This window comes from Phyllobates terribilis, unplaced genomic scaffold (assembly GCF_046119375.1).
Source record: "Phyllobates terribilis strain yellow unplaced genomic scaffold, ASM4611937v1 Scaffold_7__3_contigs__length_470593459, whole genome shotgun sequence".
NCBI lineage: Eukaryota > Metazoa > Chordata > Amphibia > Anura > Dendrobatidae > Phyllobates > Phyllobates terribilis.
In genome coordinates this window covers 146685867-146704224 of record NW_027362767.1, presented here as the reverse complement: position 1 = coordinate 146704224, position 18358 = coordinate 146685867, and the positions used below count along the sequence as shown (strand labels likewise).

Here is an 18358-nt window from a genome sequence, read left to right as displayed (position 1 = left end):
GCCTGTGAGACCCTGCCGCGCTCCACCGCGGGCCGAACTGACTGGATCATGTTAGGCTGTGTGCCCACTATGCACTTTTTAAGCGTTTCCGCAGCAGCAATTCCGCTGCAGAAACGCTTAAAAAAACGCATGGTAGAAGGCCTGCCATGTTCCCCAATAATAATCCGCATGTGCTGTGCACATGCTGCGGAAATTTCCGCAGCGGATTATCATTGTGGAAAAATCTGCAGCATTACCAATTATTTTGCGGAAGCGCTGCGTTTTTGCCGCCATTGACTTTCATTGGACCGCGTGACATCTGCATCACTGCATCTGTACATGCAGAATCCATGCGTTTCAATGTGCGGATGGTACCCAGGTCCGGAGGAGAGTCTCCTGTTCTCTAGACCTGGGTACCATTCTTTCGGTCACAGTATATAAATCCATGCCGTTTGATGGATTTATATAGTGTGACCAAGTTGTCAAGCACTTTCCAAGTGATGCTAAAATCGCTTGGAAAGCGCTTGTCAACCCGCATACGGAAATGCATGTGAAAAACGCTTCACATCCGCATGTCCCTGGCAGGAACAAAGCATGTACAATCCGCACGGACAATCCGCACGGACAATCCGCATGCGTTTTTTCTGCCAGGGAGATGCAAAAATGCTCAGGAAAAATCCTGAGCATTTCTGCATCGTGGGCACATAGCCTTAGCAGCATAAACGCTTGGGAAACGTTTGGTAATCCGCCTCCCATGGTCCCCAATGACAAGCCGCAATGTCAAGCCGCAATGTCAATGCCCATGCTGTAGATTTTTCTGCAGCATTTATGCTGCGCTCAAAAATCTGCAGCATGTCCAATAATTTTGTGGACACGCGGAGTAATTGTCGCCATTGACTTGCATTGAAACGCATATAATCTGTGTCAGAACACTTGTACACATGGATATCACACGGTTCAATGTGCGGATGGTACCCAGGTCTGGAGAAGAGGAGACTCTCATCCAGACCCGGGTACCATAGAAACTGTAAAAAAAAGAATTTAAAATAAAAAATAAAGTTTATACTCACCTTCTGATGTCCTCCCGGTGTTATCTCCGCTGTGTCCGGTGTGTTGGGCGGCTCATGCTGTTGTGAAGGACCTGCCATGACGTCACTGAGTCATGTAACCCATCACATGGCTCAATGACGTCACCGCAGGTCCTTCACACCACGGCGAGCATTGCAAGAGACAGTAAGAAGTAAGGAGCAGACCTAGCACCACACTAAATATTAATTATGTATTTGTGCCAATGTTCCCAAGAATGCAAGCAAGCATAAGAAAAAGACAAGGGGGATTGGGAAAAAACCAGAGCACCAAATACAATTGATAAATAGATATGAAGACACTAATGTACAAAAATATGCAAAATTTTATTAGTCTCAAAACACACTACATAGGACATTATTAAAAAACATACACAGGACAAAGGACAAAAAAAGAAAAAAAAAAATTCACCCAAACAAAAGAGAAATAATCAATAGATATGTCAAAAGGTGTATTACACAACTGTGCAAGGTAAATGTACTTCAATAACAATGGTACATAATTCCAAATATCGCTAAAATATATATGGCATGGTATAGGTAAATCAATTGGTAAGAGAGCATAATAGAAAATATCTATGCTCCACTATCGAGCCCACAAATAAATCAAGTATAAAGCAATGTAGGAATAAAGAGAGTACCAGAAAATAAAGATGCACAGAGAAAAGGAAAAAGTATAAATAACCTATGCGTTACGCCAAATGCTTATTGCTTCATCAGCATGGATTTATACAGTGTGACCTAGTTGTCAAGCACTTTCCAAGTGATGCTATCGCCTGGAAAGCGCTTGTCAATCTGCATGTACAATCTGCATACACAATCTGCATACACAATCTGCATACACAATCTGCATACACAATCTGCATACACAATCTGCATACACAATCTGCATACACAATCTGCATACACAATCTGCATGTACAATCTGCATGTACAATCTGCATGCGTTTTTTCTGCCAGGGAGATGCAGAAATGCTGCAGAAATTTTCTGCTTCATTTCTGCATCGTGGGCACATAGCCTTAAAAACAGGTAAACGTGAGCAAGAAAGCGGTTGCGGCCCAGCCATCCCGCACACAGCCCAGGCCTCACCTCACACCGGAGAGCGGAGTCTGCTCGGCCTCCTCGGCTTCCCGTAATACAGCCCTGCGACTACGCGCTACAGCAGACCTCCTGTAACGCCGCCGTTTTAGAGGAGACATTCCCGTAGGAACACATTGCTGTTAGACCCCGACAACATGGAGGACGTGCACACCGAGGGTAGCGTCTAGATTGGAGTTGATTTCTTGAGGGGGAGGAGTTATTTCATTCTATCATGACGTCACCGGAAGGGGCGGGGGCTTCTCAGTCCAGTGAACGCTATTCAATCGTGCAGCTGCAGCAGTGCGCACATTGTGCAGGGACAGGAGGACTGGTGATGAGGAGCTCGTGTTCAGCGTTGTGCTGTGAGGACTGAGGTGGGGAGAACTGACCATGTGAATAAATGCTGTGGAGGCATAAAGGGGGCTGGTGTGAGGGGGCATAGGATATGTAGAAGGGCATCCAGGGGGCTGTGTGGCTGGTGTGAGGAGGCATGGGGATATGTAGAAGGGTATCCAGGAGGATGCATGGCTGGTGTGAGGGGCATGGGGTATGTAGAAGGGTATCCAGGAGGATGCATGGCTGGTGTGAGGGGCATGGGGTATGTAGAAGGGCATCCAGGAGGATGCGTGGCTGGTGTGAGGGGGCATGGGGTATGTAGAAGGGTATCCAGGAGGATGCGTGGCTGGTGTGAGGGGGCATGAGGTATGTAGAAGGCCATCCAGGAGACTGTTTGGCTGGGGTGAGGGGGCATCTAGGGGGCTGCGTGGCCGGTGTGAGGGGGCATAGGATATTTAGAGGGGCATCCAGGGTGCTGGTGTGAAGAGGCATGGGATATGTACAGGGGCATCCAGGGGGCCTGTGTGAGGGGGCATTGGACATGTAGAGGGGCATCCAGGAGGCTGCATGGCTGGTGTGAGGGGGCATGGGATATGTAGAAGGGCATCCAGGAGGCTGCGTGGCTGGTGTGAGGGGGCATGGAGTATGTAGAAGGCTATCCAGGAGGCTGCGTGGCTGGTGTGAGGGGGCATGGGGTATGTAGAAGGGCATCCAGGAGGCTGCGTGGCTGGTGTGAGGGGGGCATGGGGTATGTAGAAGGGCATCCAGGAGGCTGCGTGGCTGGTGTGAGGGGGCATGGAGTATGTAGAAGGGTATCCAGGAGACTGCGTGGCTGGTGTGAGGGCACATCCAGGGGGCTGCGTGGCTGGTGTGAGGGGGCATGGGAAATGTAGAAGGGCATCTAGGGGGCTGTGTGGCTGGTGTGAGGGGCTTGGGGTATGCAGAGGGGCATCCAGGGAGCTGGTGTGAGGTGGCATGGGGTATGAGGACGGTGGCCGACACAACCTCCTTAAAGACGATAGCACGCCATTTTAAAATCTGTCATGGGAGAAATCCTAAAACATTTATGGTACGTGGTATCGATGTCATCCATAGTGGCATTAGGGGTGGAAATGTAAAAAAAACATGAGTCTATTGTTCTGTCTACTGGGATCAGCCCTTGGATGGGGGAAGGGTTCACACCCTCTAGATGCAACAAGAGATGTTGACCTAGGCCTGATTACATTACAGTCCATGAACACAGGCCAGGGGAGGGACATTCTGTTAGGCTGTGTGCCCACGATGCGTTTAAGCGTTTCCGCATCGGCAAAAACACTTAAACGCATGGTAGAAGGTCTGCCATGTTCCCCAATGATAATCCGTGCTGTGCACATGCTGCGGAAATTTCTGCTGCGGATTATCATTCCGGAAAAATACGCAGCATGTCCATTAATTTTGTGGACACTCAGCGTAATTGCCTGCATTGAAACGCATATTATCCATGTCAGCACATTTGCACACACGGATAATAAGCGTTTCTATGTGCGGATGGTACCCGGGTGTGGAGGACAGGAGACTCTCCTCCAGACCCGGGTACCATAGTACCTGTAAAAAAAAGAATAAAATAAAAAATATTATACTTACCTTCTGATGGCCCGCGGTGTCCTTGTCTTCACTTGCAGCGCGCTGTGGCCTGAAGGACCTGCGCTGACGTCACAGTCATGTGACTGGCAGGTCCATCAGTTTACCGCGAGCTGCCGGCAAGCCAGGACGGAGCGAAGCAAGACTGCGGGGGCCATCAGAAGGTAAGTATAGACTTATTTTTTACTATTCTTTTCGGTCACACTATATAAATCCATGCCGGTTGTATGGATTTATATAGTGTGACCAAGTTGACAAGCACTTTCCAAGTGATGCTAAAATCGCTTGGAAAGCGCTTGTCAACCCGCATGCGGAAATGCATGTGAAGAACGCTTCACATCCGCATGTCCCTGGCAGGAAAAACGCATGTACAATCCGCATGTACAATCCGCATGCGTTTTTTCTGCCAGGGAGATGCAGAAACTGAGCATTTCTGCATCGTGGGCCCATAGCCTTACACCCCTTAGGCTGTGTGCCCACGTTGCGGATTACAAGCGTATTTGATGCGGAATTTCCGCAGCGGAAACGCTTGTAAAACGCTTGTCAATCCGCCCCCCATGGTCCCCAATGAGAATCCGCAAGTTCTATGCCCATGCTGCGTATTTTTCCGCAGCGTTTATGCTGTGCTCAAAAATCCGCAGCATGTCCATTCATTTTGCGCTTCCGCATGCGGAATTGCCTTTTCAATGTAATAAAAAACGCAAGGCAATTCCGCATGCGTTTTTCTGGGCAAGGAGATGCGGAAATGAAGCGCAAATTTTCTGCTTCAATTCCGCAACGTAGGCACATAGCCTTACACTAAAGCAGTTACATTACATAGAGTACATGAACACAGGCTGGGGAGGGACACACTGTTAAGCCCCCATCACACATAGCGAGATCGCTGCTGTGTCACGGTTTTGGTGACGCAACAGCGACCTCACCAGCGATGTCGCTATGTGTGACACTTTGCAGCGATCAGGCCCCTGCTGTGAGGTCGCTGATCGCTGCAAGGTGTCCTGGACCATTTTTTGGTCGTTGCCCTCCCGCTGGTCAGCACACATCGCTGTGTGTGACCAGCGGGAGCAGCGTTCAGGCTGGTAACCATGGTAAACAACCGGTTACTAGGTGCGCGTGTGCCCCTAGTAACCCGATGTTTACCATGGTTACCAGCCTGCTCCTGCTTCAGCAGGCTGGTAACCAGGAGCAGGACATCGTGGAAAGATTCTTTCCACGATGTCACTGCTCCCCTGATCGTTGGTGAGCCTGCCTGTTTGACAGCTCACCAGCGACCACATAGCGACGCAGCAACGATCCCTGACAGGTCATATCGTTGTCGGGATCGTTGCAGCTTCGTTAAGTGTGACGGGGCCCTTAGTCATATTGGATAAAACATAAGTTGCTGAGGTTAGGACCAGCAGGGACCCCAATGTTACTTAGGAAAGACTATGTCCATGTTTAATAAAATAATGTTCACGTATGCATAGCACAGGTCTGTCCGTCCATTCATGGATTCTGTATGGGACTAATAAAAATAGGCCATCACAACACTCGGCTGTCACTTATGTACATAAATGCATACAAAATATTAATTACTCGAGCTAAATTGCAGCATTGTCGCCTTAAAGAACTCTGCACCTGATTAATGTCTTGATGAGAGGGCGGGGGTGAAGGACGCAGCGCCTCATTCATTAAGAGACATATTCATCAGACGCGTCTGATGACTGGACAGCGCCTCCATGCTATGCCACTGACTGGAGTAGGATTTGTAGCGACAACCGCTGCTCATGATGAAGTTGCCAAACAGCCGTCATCACAACCCTGCCCACTTTCCGATAAAAATGCCATTAGAAAGCAAAAAGTTGCAACATTTTTACATAGTCTTCAGCTGCATCCAAATGATACGATTGAGCATTTTATAACAGAATTCTGGAGTAAACACTATGATAAATAGGCTCCTATGGGTTTTGTTCTGTTTAAGCTGAGTTGATGCAGGTCTGTGCTATGACGTCAATTTAAGTTAAGAAACCCTTTTATCTACAGGTGCATCTCACTAAATTAGAATATCATCAAAAAGTTACTTTGTCAGTTCTTCAATACAAAAAGTGAAACTCATATTATATAGAGTCATTACACACAGAGTGATCTATTATATAGAGTCATTACACACAGAGGGATCTATTATATAGAGTCATTACACACAGAGGGATCTATTATATAGAGTCATTACACACAGAGGGATCTATTATATAGAGTCATTACACACAGAGGGATCTATTATATAGAGTCATTACACACAGAGGGATCTATTATATAGAGTCATTACACACAGAGGGATCTATTATATAGAGTCATTACACACAGAGGGATCTATTTCAAGTGTTTATTTCTGTTAATGTTGATGATTATGGTTTACAGCCAATGAAAACACAAACGTCATTATCTCAGTAAATTAGAATACTTTATAACAACAGCTTGAAAAATGTTTTTAAAATCTGAAATGTTGTCCTAGTGAAATGTATGTTCAGTAAATGCCCTCAATACTTGGTCGGGCTCCTTTTGCATCAATTACTGCATCAATGCGGCAATGTGGCATGGAGGCGATCAGCCTGTGGCCCTGCTGAGGTGTTATGGAAGCCCAGGTGGCTTTGATAGCAGCCTTCAGCTCGTCTGCATTTTTGGGTCTGGGGTCTCATCTTCCTCTTGACAATACCCCATAAATTCTCTATAATAGAGTCTCTATGGGGTTAAGGTCAGGCGAGTTTGCTGCCAATCAAGCACAGTGATACTGTTGTGTGTAAACCAGGTATTGGTACTTTTGGCCGTGTGGACTGGGGCCAAGTCCTGCTGGAGAATGACATTTCCATCTCCAAAAAGCTTGTCGGCAGAGGGAAGCATGAAGTGCTGTAAAATGTCCTGGTAGATGGCTGCGCTGACTTTGATCTTGATAAAACACAGTGGACCTGCACCAGCAGATGACATGGCTCCCCAAACCATCACTGATTGTGGAAACTTCACACTAGACCTCAAGCAGCTTGGATTGTGGCCTCTCCACTCTTCCTCCAGACTCTGGGACCTTGTGGAGTGTGTCAATGACTGCCTTCTGGACATCTGTCAAGTCAGCAGTCTTCCCCATGATTGTGGAGCCTACTGAAACAGACTAAGGGACCTTGTTAAATGCTTAGGTAGCCTTTGCCGGTGTTTTTTGTTAATTATTCTAATTTACTGAGATAATGGCTTTTGTGTTTTCATTGGCTGTAAGCCATAATCATCAACATTAACAGAAATAAACATGTGAAATAGATCCCTCTGTGTAATGACTCTATATAATATGAGTTTCACTTTTTGTATTGAAGAACTGAAATAAATTAACTTTTTGATGATATTCTAATTTAGTGAGATGCACCTGTATTATTAGAATTATCACACCAATACACCTGTTTTCTCATTTGCAAGATTTAAGTAAACCTTGTATGATATCTTTTTCATTTGTGAATGTCCTTATACTTTCAAGCAGAACCTCGACACCCCACAATGCAATAACCCATCGATCACTACAAGCCCTCCGTTTTCCATGGATATCCATATTATGGACTGTGTATACGTTTCTTATGCCTGAACTGCGCACCCCTCGGTGAAGACAGTGAGTTTTTTGGGGGCAGCTTATGGTCGTCTCAGGATATGAACACCCCCTGATCTGATTGAAAATATAACTGAAATAAAATGTTGAGAAAAATTTCAAATATCACGTTGACCCTTCAAGTCACCATCTTGTAAATCTTTATCACTTCTCCACAGAATAGGTGATTGGTCTGAAATCACTCAGGGTGTAAAGAGACTCTGTCATCACAGAATAACTAATCAAACCAATCGCAGCCCCTCAGTGTATCATGGCACCCTGTATTTTGATTGGCAGCTGTAGCTTTATAGACTCGAGTGGGGGTCTCAAACATTTGGCCACAGGGGCTGCTTCATGCAGGTCGCAGGCACCGTACACCTTGAGGATTGTGGCACGTCAGCACTTTTTCAGTGGAACATATTGCAGGCGCCGTGCACAGACAAGCTCTTTGCTCAGCTCTACCAATGCCAACTGTGGGTCAATCACAGGCCAGCAGCTAATGTCCGCGGGGGACCAGGATGGGAACAGTACTAGAAGATGAGGATCAGGATCCTGACATTACTGCAAAGAGACATTACTACAAAAAGGGGACCAGGATGGGAACAGTACTAGAAGATGAGGATCAGGATCCTGACATTACTGCAAAGAGACATTACTACAAAAAGGGGACCAGGATGGGAACAGTACTAGAAGATGAGGATCAGGATCCTGACATTACTGCAAAGAGACATTACTACAAAAAGGGGACCAGGAAGGGACACATTACTATGAGATAGGGAGCTGAATGGTGAGATTGCTACAAGAAGGGGACCAGGTAAGAGGATATTTCTACAAGATGGCCATGATGGGAGGACAATAAAACAAGATGAGGACCATGATGGGGGACATAAGCACAAGATAGGGACCATGATGGGGACATTACTACAAGATGTTGGCCAAAATTACTATATGGCGCTAATAGTAAGATTGTATTACAAAAAGGGGCTAAAATGTAAAAGAACACAAAAAAAAATCTAAATATTGGCTTACATTATTTAGTGCCAATAAAAATGTTTTTTGTTTTTTTTTAATAAATAAACTAAAATAAAGCCAGCAAAGTGCACACTTGTTATCGGTCATCTGTAATGACCCAAGCTATAAAATTATTATACCCCATAACAGAAAATAAATCTGCAAAAAATATTATAAACAAGTGATCAAAAGGTGTATACAACCCCTGGCAAAAATTCTGGAATCACCGGGCTCAGAGGATGTTCATTCAGTTGTTTAATGTTGTTGAAAAAAAAAGCAAATCACAGACATGGCACAAAAGTAAAGTCATTTCAAATGGCAACTCTATGGCTTTGAGAAATGCTAAAAGAAATCAAGATAAAAAATGTGGTACTCAGTAAGGGTAATATTTTTCAGACCAAGCAGAGGGAAAAGATTATGGAATCACTCAATTCTGAAGAAAAAATTATGGAATCATGAAAAACAAACACACAAAAGAACACTCCAATACATCACTAGTATTTTGTTGCACCACCTCTGACTTTAATAACAGCTTGCAGTCTCTGAGGCATGGACTTAATGAGTGACAAACAGTACTCTTCATCAATCTGGCTCCAACTTTCTCTGATTGCCAGATCAGCTTTGCAGGTTGGAGCCTTGTCATTGACCATTTTATTCAACTTCCACCAAAGATTTTCAATTGGATTGAGATCCGGACTATTTGCAGGCCATGACATTGACCTTATGTGTTTTCTTTCAAGGAATGTTTTCACAGTTTTTGCTCTATGGCAGGATGCATTATCATCTTGAAAAATGATGTCATCATCCCCAAACATCCTTTCAATTGATGGGATAAGAAAACTGTCCAAAATATCAATGTAAACTTGGGCATATATTGAAGATGTAATGACAGCCACCTCCCCAGTGCCTTTACCTGACATGCAGCCCCATATCATCAATGACTGTGGAAATTTGCATGTTCTCTTCATACAGTCATCTTTATAAATCTCATTGGAACGGCACCAAACAAGAGTTCCAGCATCATCACCTTGCCCAATGCAGATTCGCGATTCATCACTGAATATGACTTTCATCCAGTCATCCACAGTCCACGATTGCTTTTCCTTAGCCCATTGTAACCTTGTTTTTTTCGGTTTAGGTGTTAATGATGGCTTATGTTTAGCTTTTCTGTGTGTAAATCCCATTTCCTTTAGGCGGTTTCTTACAGTTCGGTCACAGACATTGACTCCAATTTCCTCCCATTCATTCCTCATTTGTTTTGTTTTGCATTTCCTGTTTTGGAGACATATTGCTTTAAGTTTCCGGTCTTGACGCTTTGATGTCTTCCTTGGTCTACCAGTATGTTTGCCTTTAACAACCTTCCCATGTTGTTTGTATTTGGTCCAGATTTTAGACACAGCTGACTGCGTGACGACTTACCTTCTTTTAAGAGTTTTATAATCCTCTCCTTTGTTTCAATTGACATCTCTCGTGTTGGAGCCATGATTCATGTCAGTCCACTTGGTGCAACAGCTCTCCAAGGTGTGATCACTCCTTTTTAGATGCAGACTAACGAGCAGATCTAATTTGATGCAGGTGTTAGTTTTGGAAATGAAAATTCACAGGGTGATTCCATAATTTTTTCCTCAGAATTGAGTGATTCCATAATTTTTTCCCTCAGCTTGGTCTGAAAAAAATTACCCTTACTGAGTACCACATTTTTAATCTTGATTTCTTTTAGTGTTTCTTAAAGCCCTAAAGTTGCCATTTGAAATGACTTTAGTTTTGTGCCATGTCTGTGATCTGCTTTTTTTCAACAACATTAAACAACTGAATGAACATCCTCCGAGCTCGGTGATTCCATAATTTTTGCCAGGGGTTGTAGAATGGAGTTTCTGTACAGAGGACGTCCTTATACACAGTACATTGTGCCCCCAAATCATTGACCTCAGTGCAGCAGCTCAATCTTGTCATCTCTGTACTGAGACATATAGATTGGAGTTGCTGCAGGGTGTTTTATTATTTCTTGTCAGACATTATACAAGATTACAGCCACAATTCATGAAGAAACAAATTTTGTATGCCAGTATTAATAAAAGGCGAGAGGTAGAAAGCTGGGCCACTTTTTTTTTTTGTTAAATTAAAAAATTAGTTTTTTTTTATATTATCACTTTTCATAGTTTAAAAACTTACACAAAGCTCTGATTGTTCATGTTTGACAAAATTTTATTTTTCTTGTCTGTCCACCAGTCCTGGTCAGCACCAGCATTTTGTAGAGCGGGTGGACATTATCATAATTTACATCACAAAAGTGGCAAAAATGATCACATAAATGTTGTCTAGCTCCGTCCACTCTTCAGAAATGTCGCTGCTGTGGCTGGGACTGATGGAAATACAGTAAAAGTCAAATTCGGGCAAAACTGAACTATCAGTGCTGTGTGTAATTATGTATGTCACAAAAAGTGACAATACATCCATCCATTTATAATTCCTATGCCACTAGATTGGAATCTATGAGGAGCTCCTGGAATTAACTCCATTGTGGAGGTTTCAGTCATGAGCCGTCTAGAGTGGATTTGATCCTATGAGGACATCGCTCCAGCAACTCCATTCTAGTCAGGTCAGCAATGAACTGTACAGAATAGAGGCTACAGGGAGATCATCTAAAAATCCACTCCGATGTAGACGGCTCACTAGTGAATCAGCTAGAATGGAGTTGCTAAAATGAGGTCCTCAAAAAAATGCACTCCGATCCAATGTTGTAAATTATGAGGACTTTTTCAGCTGCACTGTTACGTTTCTCCCCACGAGTCTCCGCCCACTCTCCGAAAATCTCAATTCCAGTCTCCTCAGCACGAAACTGTACAGAATGGAGTTGCTAAAAGAGGTCCACAAAAAATCCACTCAGATCTAGATGGCTCAATGGTGAATCAGCTAGAATAGAGTTACTAAAATGAGGTCCTCAAAAAATCCACTCCGATCTAGACGGCTCACTAGTGAATCAGCTAGAATGGAGTTACTAAAATGAGGTCCTCAAAAAATCCACTCCGATCTAGACGGCTCACTAGTGAATCAGCTAGAATGGAGTTACTAAAATTAGGTCCTCAAAAAATCCACTCCGATCCAATGTGGTAAATTATGAGGACTTTCTCAGCTGCGCTCGGTTACGTTTCTTCCCGCGAGGCTCCGCCCACTCTCCGAAAAACTCAATTCCAGTCACCTCAGCACGAAACTGTACAGAATGGAGTTGCTGAAAGAGGTCCACAAAAAATCCACTTCGATCTAGATGGCTCAATGGTGAATCAGCTAGAATAGAGTTACTAAAATGAGGTCCTCAAAAAATACACTCCAATTCTATGTTGTAAATTATGAGGACTCTGTCGGCTGCACTCTGTTATGTTTCTCCCAACGAGGCTACACCTACTCTTTGAAAAAGTCAATTCCAGTCACCTCAGCACCAAACTGTACAGATTGGAGGCTAAAGGGAGATCCTCAAAATACCCACTCCGATCTAGACGGCTCACTGATGAATCAGCTAGAATGGAGTTACTCAAATCAGGTCCTCAAAAAATCCACTCCAATACAATGTTGTAAATTATGAGGACTCTCTCGGCTGAGCTCTGTTACGTTTTTCCCCACGTAAAAAAACTAAACGATCAGCGCTGTGCTATTTATATTACAAAAAGCGATAATAAAATGCTAGTTTGATTAATCATGAAAAAAATACAATTTTGCCCTTTGGAAATACGTAATAAATATAACAGTTTGAGCAAGTACTTAAAAAATAAAAACATGAAATCATTACAATTATAAAGCTGATATATATCTACAATGTGTGTACATTCCAATTCCACTAAATTGGAGGCTATGAGGGTCCGGGAATCTGCTCCATTCTGGACATTGGAGGTGATTTTTTGAGGAACGTCACTGTAGAAACTGAACTGTCTAGAATGGAGAAGCTACAGAGAGATCATCAAAAGATCAACTCCAATCCAGTCACCTCACCAGTGATCAGCTAGAGTGGAGATGCTGGAATGAGGACCACAAAATATCCCCCCGATCCAGTCACCTCACCAGTGATCAGCTAGAGTGGAGATGCTGGAATGAGGACCACAAAATATCCCCCCGATCCAGTCACCTCACCAGTGATCAGCTAGAGTGGAGATGCTGGAATGAGGACCCCAAAATATCCCCCCGATCCAGTCACATCACCAGTGATCAGGTAGAGTGGAGATGCTGGAATGAGGACCCCAAAATATCCCCCCGATCCAGTCACCTCACTAGTGATCAGCTAGAGTGGAGATGCTGGAATGAGGACCCCAAAATATCCCCCCGATCCAGTCACCTCACCAGTGATCAGCTAGAGTGGAGATGCTGGAATGAGGTCCTTAAAATATCCCCCCCGATCCAGTCACCTCACCAGTGATCAGCTACAGTGGAGATGCTGGAATGAGGACCACAAAATATCCCCCTGATCCAGTCACGTCACCAGTGATCAGCTAGTGTGGAGATGCTGGAATGAGGTCCTCAAAATATCCCCCCGATCCAGTCACCTCACCAGTGATCAGCTAGAGTGGAGTTGCTGGAATGAGGACCACAAAATGTCCCCCCGATCCAGTCACCTCACCAGTGATCAGCTAGAGTGGAGATGCTGGAATGAGGACCACAAAATATCCCCCCGATCCAGTCACCTCACCAGTGATCAGGTAGAGTGGAGATGCTGGAATGAGGTCCTCAAAATATCCCCCCGATCCAGTCACCTCACCAGTGATCAGCTAGAGTGGAGATGCTGGAATGAGGACCACAAAATATCCCCCCGATCCAGTCACCTCACCAGTGATCATCTAGAGTGGAGATGCTGGAGTGAGGTCCTCAAAATATCCCCCCGATCCAGTCACCTCACCAGTGATCAGCTAGAGTGGAGTTGCTGGAATGGGACCACAAAATATCCCCCCTATCCAGTCACCTCACCAGTGATCAGCTAGAGTGGAGATGCTGGAATGAGGACCACAAAATATCCCCCCGATGCAGTCACCTCACCAGTGATCAGCTAGAGTGGAGATGCTGGAATGAGGACCCCAAAATATCACCCCGATCCAGTCACCTCACCAGTGATCAGCTAGAGTGGAGATGCTGGAATGAGGACCCCAAAATATCACCCCGATCCAGTCACCTCACCAGTGATCAGCTAGAGTGGAGATGCTGGAATGGGACCACAAAATATCCCCCCGATCCAGTCACCTTACCAGTGATCAGCTAGAGTGGAGATGCTGGAATGAGGACCCCAAAATATCCCCCCGATCCAGTCACCTCACCAGTGATCAGCTAGAGTGGAGATGCTGGAATGAGGACCACAAAATATCCCCCTGATCCAGTCACCTCACCAGTGATCAGGCAGAGTGGAGATGCTGGAATGAGGACCACAAAATATCCCCCCGATCCAGTCACCTCACCAGTGATCAGCTAGAGTGGAGATGCTGGAATGAGGACCACAAAATATCCCCCCGATCCAGTCACCTCACCAGTGATCAGCTAGAGTGGAGATGCTGGAATGACGACCCCAAAATATCCCCACGATCCAGTCACCTCACCAGTGATCAGCTAGAGTGGAGATGCTGGAATGAGGACCCCAAAATATCTCCCCGATCCAGTCACCTCACCAGTGATCAGCTAGAGTGGAGATGCTGGAATGAGGACCCCAAAATATCCCCCCGATCCAGTCACCTCACCAGTGATCAGCTAGAGTGGAGATGCTGGAATGAGGACCCCAAAATATCCCCCCGATCCAGTCACCTCACCAGTGATCAGCTAGAGTGGAGATGCTGGAATGAGGTCCTTAAAATATCCCCCCCGATCCAGTCACCTCACCAGTGATCAGCTACAGTGGAGATGCTGGAATGAGGACCACAAAATATCCCCCCGATGCAGTCACCTCACCAGTGATCAGCTAGAGTGGAGATGCTGGAATGAGGACCCCAAAATATCCCCCCGATCCAGTCACTTCACCAGTGATCAGGTAGAGTGGAGATGCTGGAATGGGACCACAAAATATCCCCCCTATCCAGTCACCTCACCAGTGATCAGCTAGAGTGGAGATGCTGGAATGAGGACCACAAAATATCCCCCCGATGCAGTCACCTCACCAGTGATCAGCTAGAGTGGAGATGCTGGAATGAGGACCCCAAAATATCACCCCGATCCAGTCACCTCACCAGTGATCAGCTAGAGTGGAGATGCTGGAATGGGACCACAAAATATCCCCCCGATCCAGTCACCTTACCAGTGATCAGCTAGAGTGGAGATGCTGGAATGAGGACCCCAAAATATCCCCCCGATCCAGTCACCTCACCAGTGATCAGCTAGAGTGGAGATGCTGGAATGAGGACCACAAAATATCCCCCTGATCCAGTCACCTCACCAGTGATCAGGCAGAGTGGAGATGCTGGAATGAGGACCACAAAATATCCCCCCGATCCAGTCACCTCACCAGTGATCAGCTAGAGTGGAGATGCTGGAATGAGGACCACAAAATATCCCCCCGATCCAGTCACCTCACCAGTGATCAGCTAGAGTGGAGATGCTGGAATGAGGACCCCAAAATATCCCCACGATCCAGTCACCTCACCAGTGATCAGCTAGAGTGGAGATGCTGGAATGAGGACCCCAAAATATCTCCCCGATCCAGTCACCTCACCAGTGATCAGCTAGAGTGGAGATGCTGGAATGAGGACCCCAAAATATCCCCCCGATCCAGTCACCTCACCAGTGATCAGCTAGAGTGGAGATGCTGGAATGAGGACCCCAAAATATCCCCCCGATCCAGTCACCTCACCAGTGATCAGCTAGAGTGGAGATGCTGGAATGAGGTCCTTAAAATATCCCCCCCGATCCAGTCACCTCACCAGTGATCAGCTACAGTGGAGATGCTGGAATGAGGACCACAAAATATCCCCCCGATGCAGTCACCTCACCAGTGATCAGCTAGAGTGGAGATGCTGGAATGAGGACCCCAAAATATCCCCCCGATCCAGTCACTTCACCAGTGATCAGGTAGAGTGGAGATGCTGGAATGAGGACCCCAAAATATCCCCCCGATCCAGTCACCTCACTAGTGATCAGCTAGAGTGGAGATGCTGGAATGAGAACCACAAAATATCCCCCCGATCCAGTCACCTCACCAGTGATCAGCTAGAGTGGAGATGCTGGAATGAGGTCCTTAAAATATCCCCCCGATCCAGTCACCTCACCAGTGATCAGCTAGAGTGGAGATGCTGGAATGAGGATCACAAAATATCCCCCCAATCCAGTCACCTCACCAGTGATCAGCTAGAGTGGAGATGCTGGAATGAGGTCCTCAAAATATCCCCCCGATCCAGTCACCTCACCAGTGATCAGCTAGAGTGGAGTTGCTGGAATGAGGTCTTCAAAATATCCCCCCTATCCAGTCACCTCACCAGTGATCAGCTAGAGTGGAGATGCTGGAATGAGGACCACAAAATATCCCCCCGATGCAGTCACCTCACCAGTGATCAGCTAGAGTGGACATGCTGGAATGAGGACCACAAAATATCCCCCCGATCCAGTCACCTCACCAGTGATCAGCTAGAGTGGAGATGCTGGAATGAGGACCCCAAAATATCCCCCCGATCCAGTCACCTCACCAGTGATCAGCTAGAGTGGAGATGCTGGAATGAGGACCACAAAATATCCCCCTGATCCAGTCACCTCACCAGTGATCAGGCAGAGTGGAGATGCTGGAATGAGGACCACAAAATATCCCCCCGATCCAGTCACCTCACCAGTGATCAGCTAGAGTGGAGATGCTGGAATGAGGACCACAAAATATCCCCCCGATCCAGTCACCTCACCAGTGATCAGCTAGAGTGGAGATGCTGGAATGAGGACCCCAAAATATCCCCACGATCCAGTCACCTCACCAGTGATCAGCTAGAGTGGAGATGCTGGAATGAGGACCCCAAAATATCTCCCCGATCCAGTCACCTCACCAGTGATCAGCTAGAGTGGAGATGCTGGAATGAGGACCCCAAAATATCCCCCCGATCCAGTCACCTCACCAGTGATCAGCTAGAGTGGAGATGCTGGAATGAGGACCCCAAAATATCCCCCCGATCCAGTCACCTCACCAGTGATCAGCTAGAGTGGAGATGCTGGAATGAGGTCCTTAAAATATCCCCCCCGATCCAGTCACCTCACCAGTGATCAGCTACAGTGGAGATGCTGGAATGAGGACCACAAAATATCCCCCCGATGCAGTCACCTCACCAGTGATCAGCTAGAGTGGAGATGCTGGAATGAGGACCCCAAAATATCCCCCCGATCCAGTCACTTCACCAGTGATCAGGTAGAGTGGAGATGCTGGAATGAGGACCCCAAAATATCCCCCCGATCCAGTCACCTCACTAGTGATCAGCTAGAGTGGAGATGCTGGAATGAGAACCACAAAATATCCCCCCGATCCAGTCACCTCACCAGTGATCAGCTAGAGTGGAGATGCTGGAATGAGGTCCTTAAAATATCCCCCCGATCCAGTCACCTCACCAGTGATCAGCTAGAGTGGAGATGCTGGAATGAGGATCACAAAATATCCCCCCAATCCAGTCACCTCACCAGTGATCAGCTAGAGTGGAGATGCTGGAATGAGGTCCTCAAAATATCCCCCCGATCCAGTCACCTCACCAGTGATCAGCTAGAGTGGAGTTGCTGGAATGAGGTCTTCAAAATATCCCCCCTATCCAGTCACCTCACCAGTGATCAGCTAGAGTGGAGATGCTGGAATGAGGACCACAAAATATCCCCCCGATGCAGTCACCTCACCAGTGATCAGCTAGAGTGGACATGCTGGAATGAGGACCACAAAATATCCCCCCGATCCAGTCACCTCACCAGTGATCAGCTAGAGTGGAGATGCTGGAATGAGGACCCCAAAATATCCCCCCGATCCAGTCACCTCACCAGTGATCAGCTAGAGTGGAGATGCTGGAATGAGGACCACAAAATATCCCCCCGATCCAGTCACCTCACCAGTGATCAGGCAGAGTGGAGATGCTGGAATGAGGACCACAAAATATCCCCCCGATCCAGTCACCTCACCAGTGATCAGCTAGAGTGGAGATGCTGGAATGAGGACCACAAAATATCCCCCCGATCCAGTCACCTCACCAGTGATCAGCTAGAGTGGAGATGCTGGAATGAGGACCCCAAAATATCCCCCCAATCCAGTCACCTCACCAGTGATCAGCTAGAGTGGAGATGCTGGAATGAGGACCCCAAAATATCTCCCCGATCCAGTCACCTCACCAGTGATCAGCTAGAGTGGAGATGCTGGAATGAGGACCCCAAAATATCCCCCCGATCCAGTCACCTCACCAGTGATCAGCTAGAGTGGAGATGCTGGAATGAGGACCCCAAAATATCCCCCCGATCCAGTCACCTCACCAGTGATCAGCTAGAGTGGAGATGCTGGAATGAGGTCCTTAAAATATCCCCCCCGATCCAGTCACCTCACCAGTGATCAGCTAGAGTGGAGATGCTGGAATGAGGACCACAAAATATCCCCCCGATCCAGTCACCTCACCAGTGATCAGCTAGAGTGGAGATGCTGGAATGAGGACCCCAAAATATCCCCCCGATCCAGTCACCTCACCAGTG

The 18358-nt window shown here is 46.5% G+C and overlaps 2 protein-coding genes across 4 annotated transcripts in view; one reads left to right on the top strand and one right to left on the bottom strand.

The window, feature by feature from the left end:
- The window catches only part of LOC141154019 (uncharacterized), a 34780-nt gene extending 32396 nt beyond the window's left edge, over positions 1-2384 (bottom strand). For all 3 annotated transcript variants that reach the window (XM_073639403.1, XM_073639405.1, XM_073639404.1), the window contains exon 1: positions 2155-2384. In XM_073639403.1, coding sequence (XP_073495504.1) covers positions 2155-2264 — 110 coding nt within the window. In that variant the 5' untranslated portion in view covers positions 2265-2384. The remainder of the gene's footprint in view (positions 1-2154) is intronic.
- KHDC4 (KH domain containing 4, pre-mRNA splicing factor) overlaps positions 2379-18358 on the top strand; it is a 162230-nt gene continuing 146250 nt past the window's right edge. The window contains exons 1-2 of the mRNA XM_073639406.1: positions 2379-2519; positions 7598-8513. The gene's annotated coding sequence lies outside the window, so the exon portion shown is untranslated. The remainder of the gene's footprint in view (positions 2520-7597; positions 8514-18358) is intronic.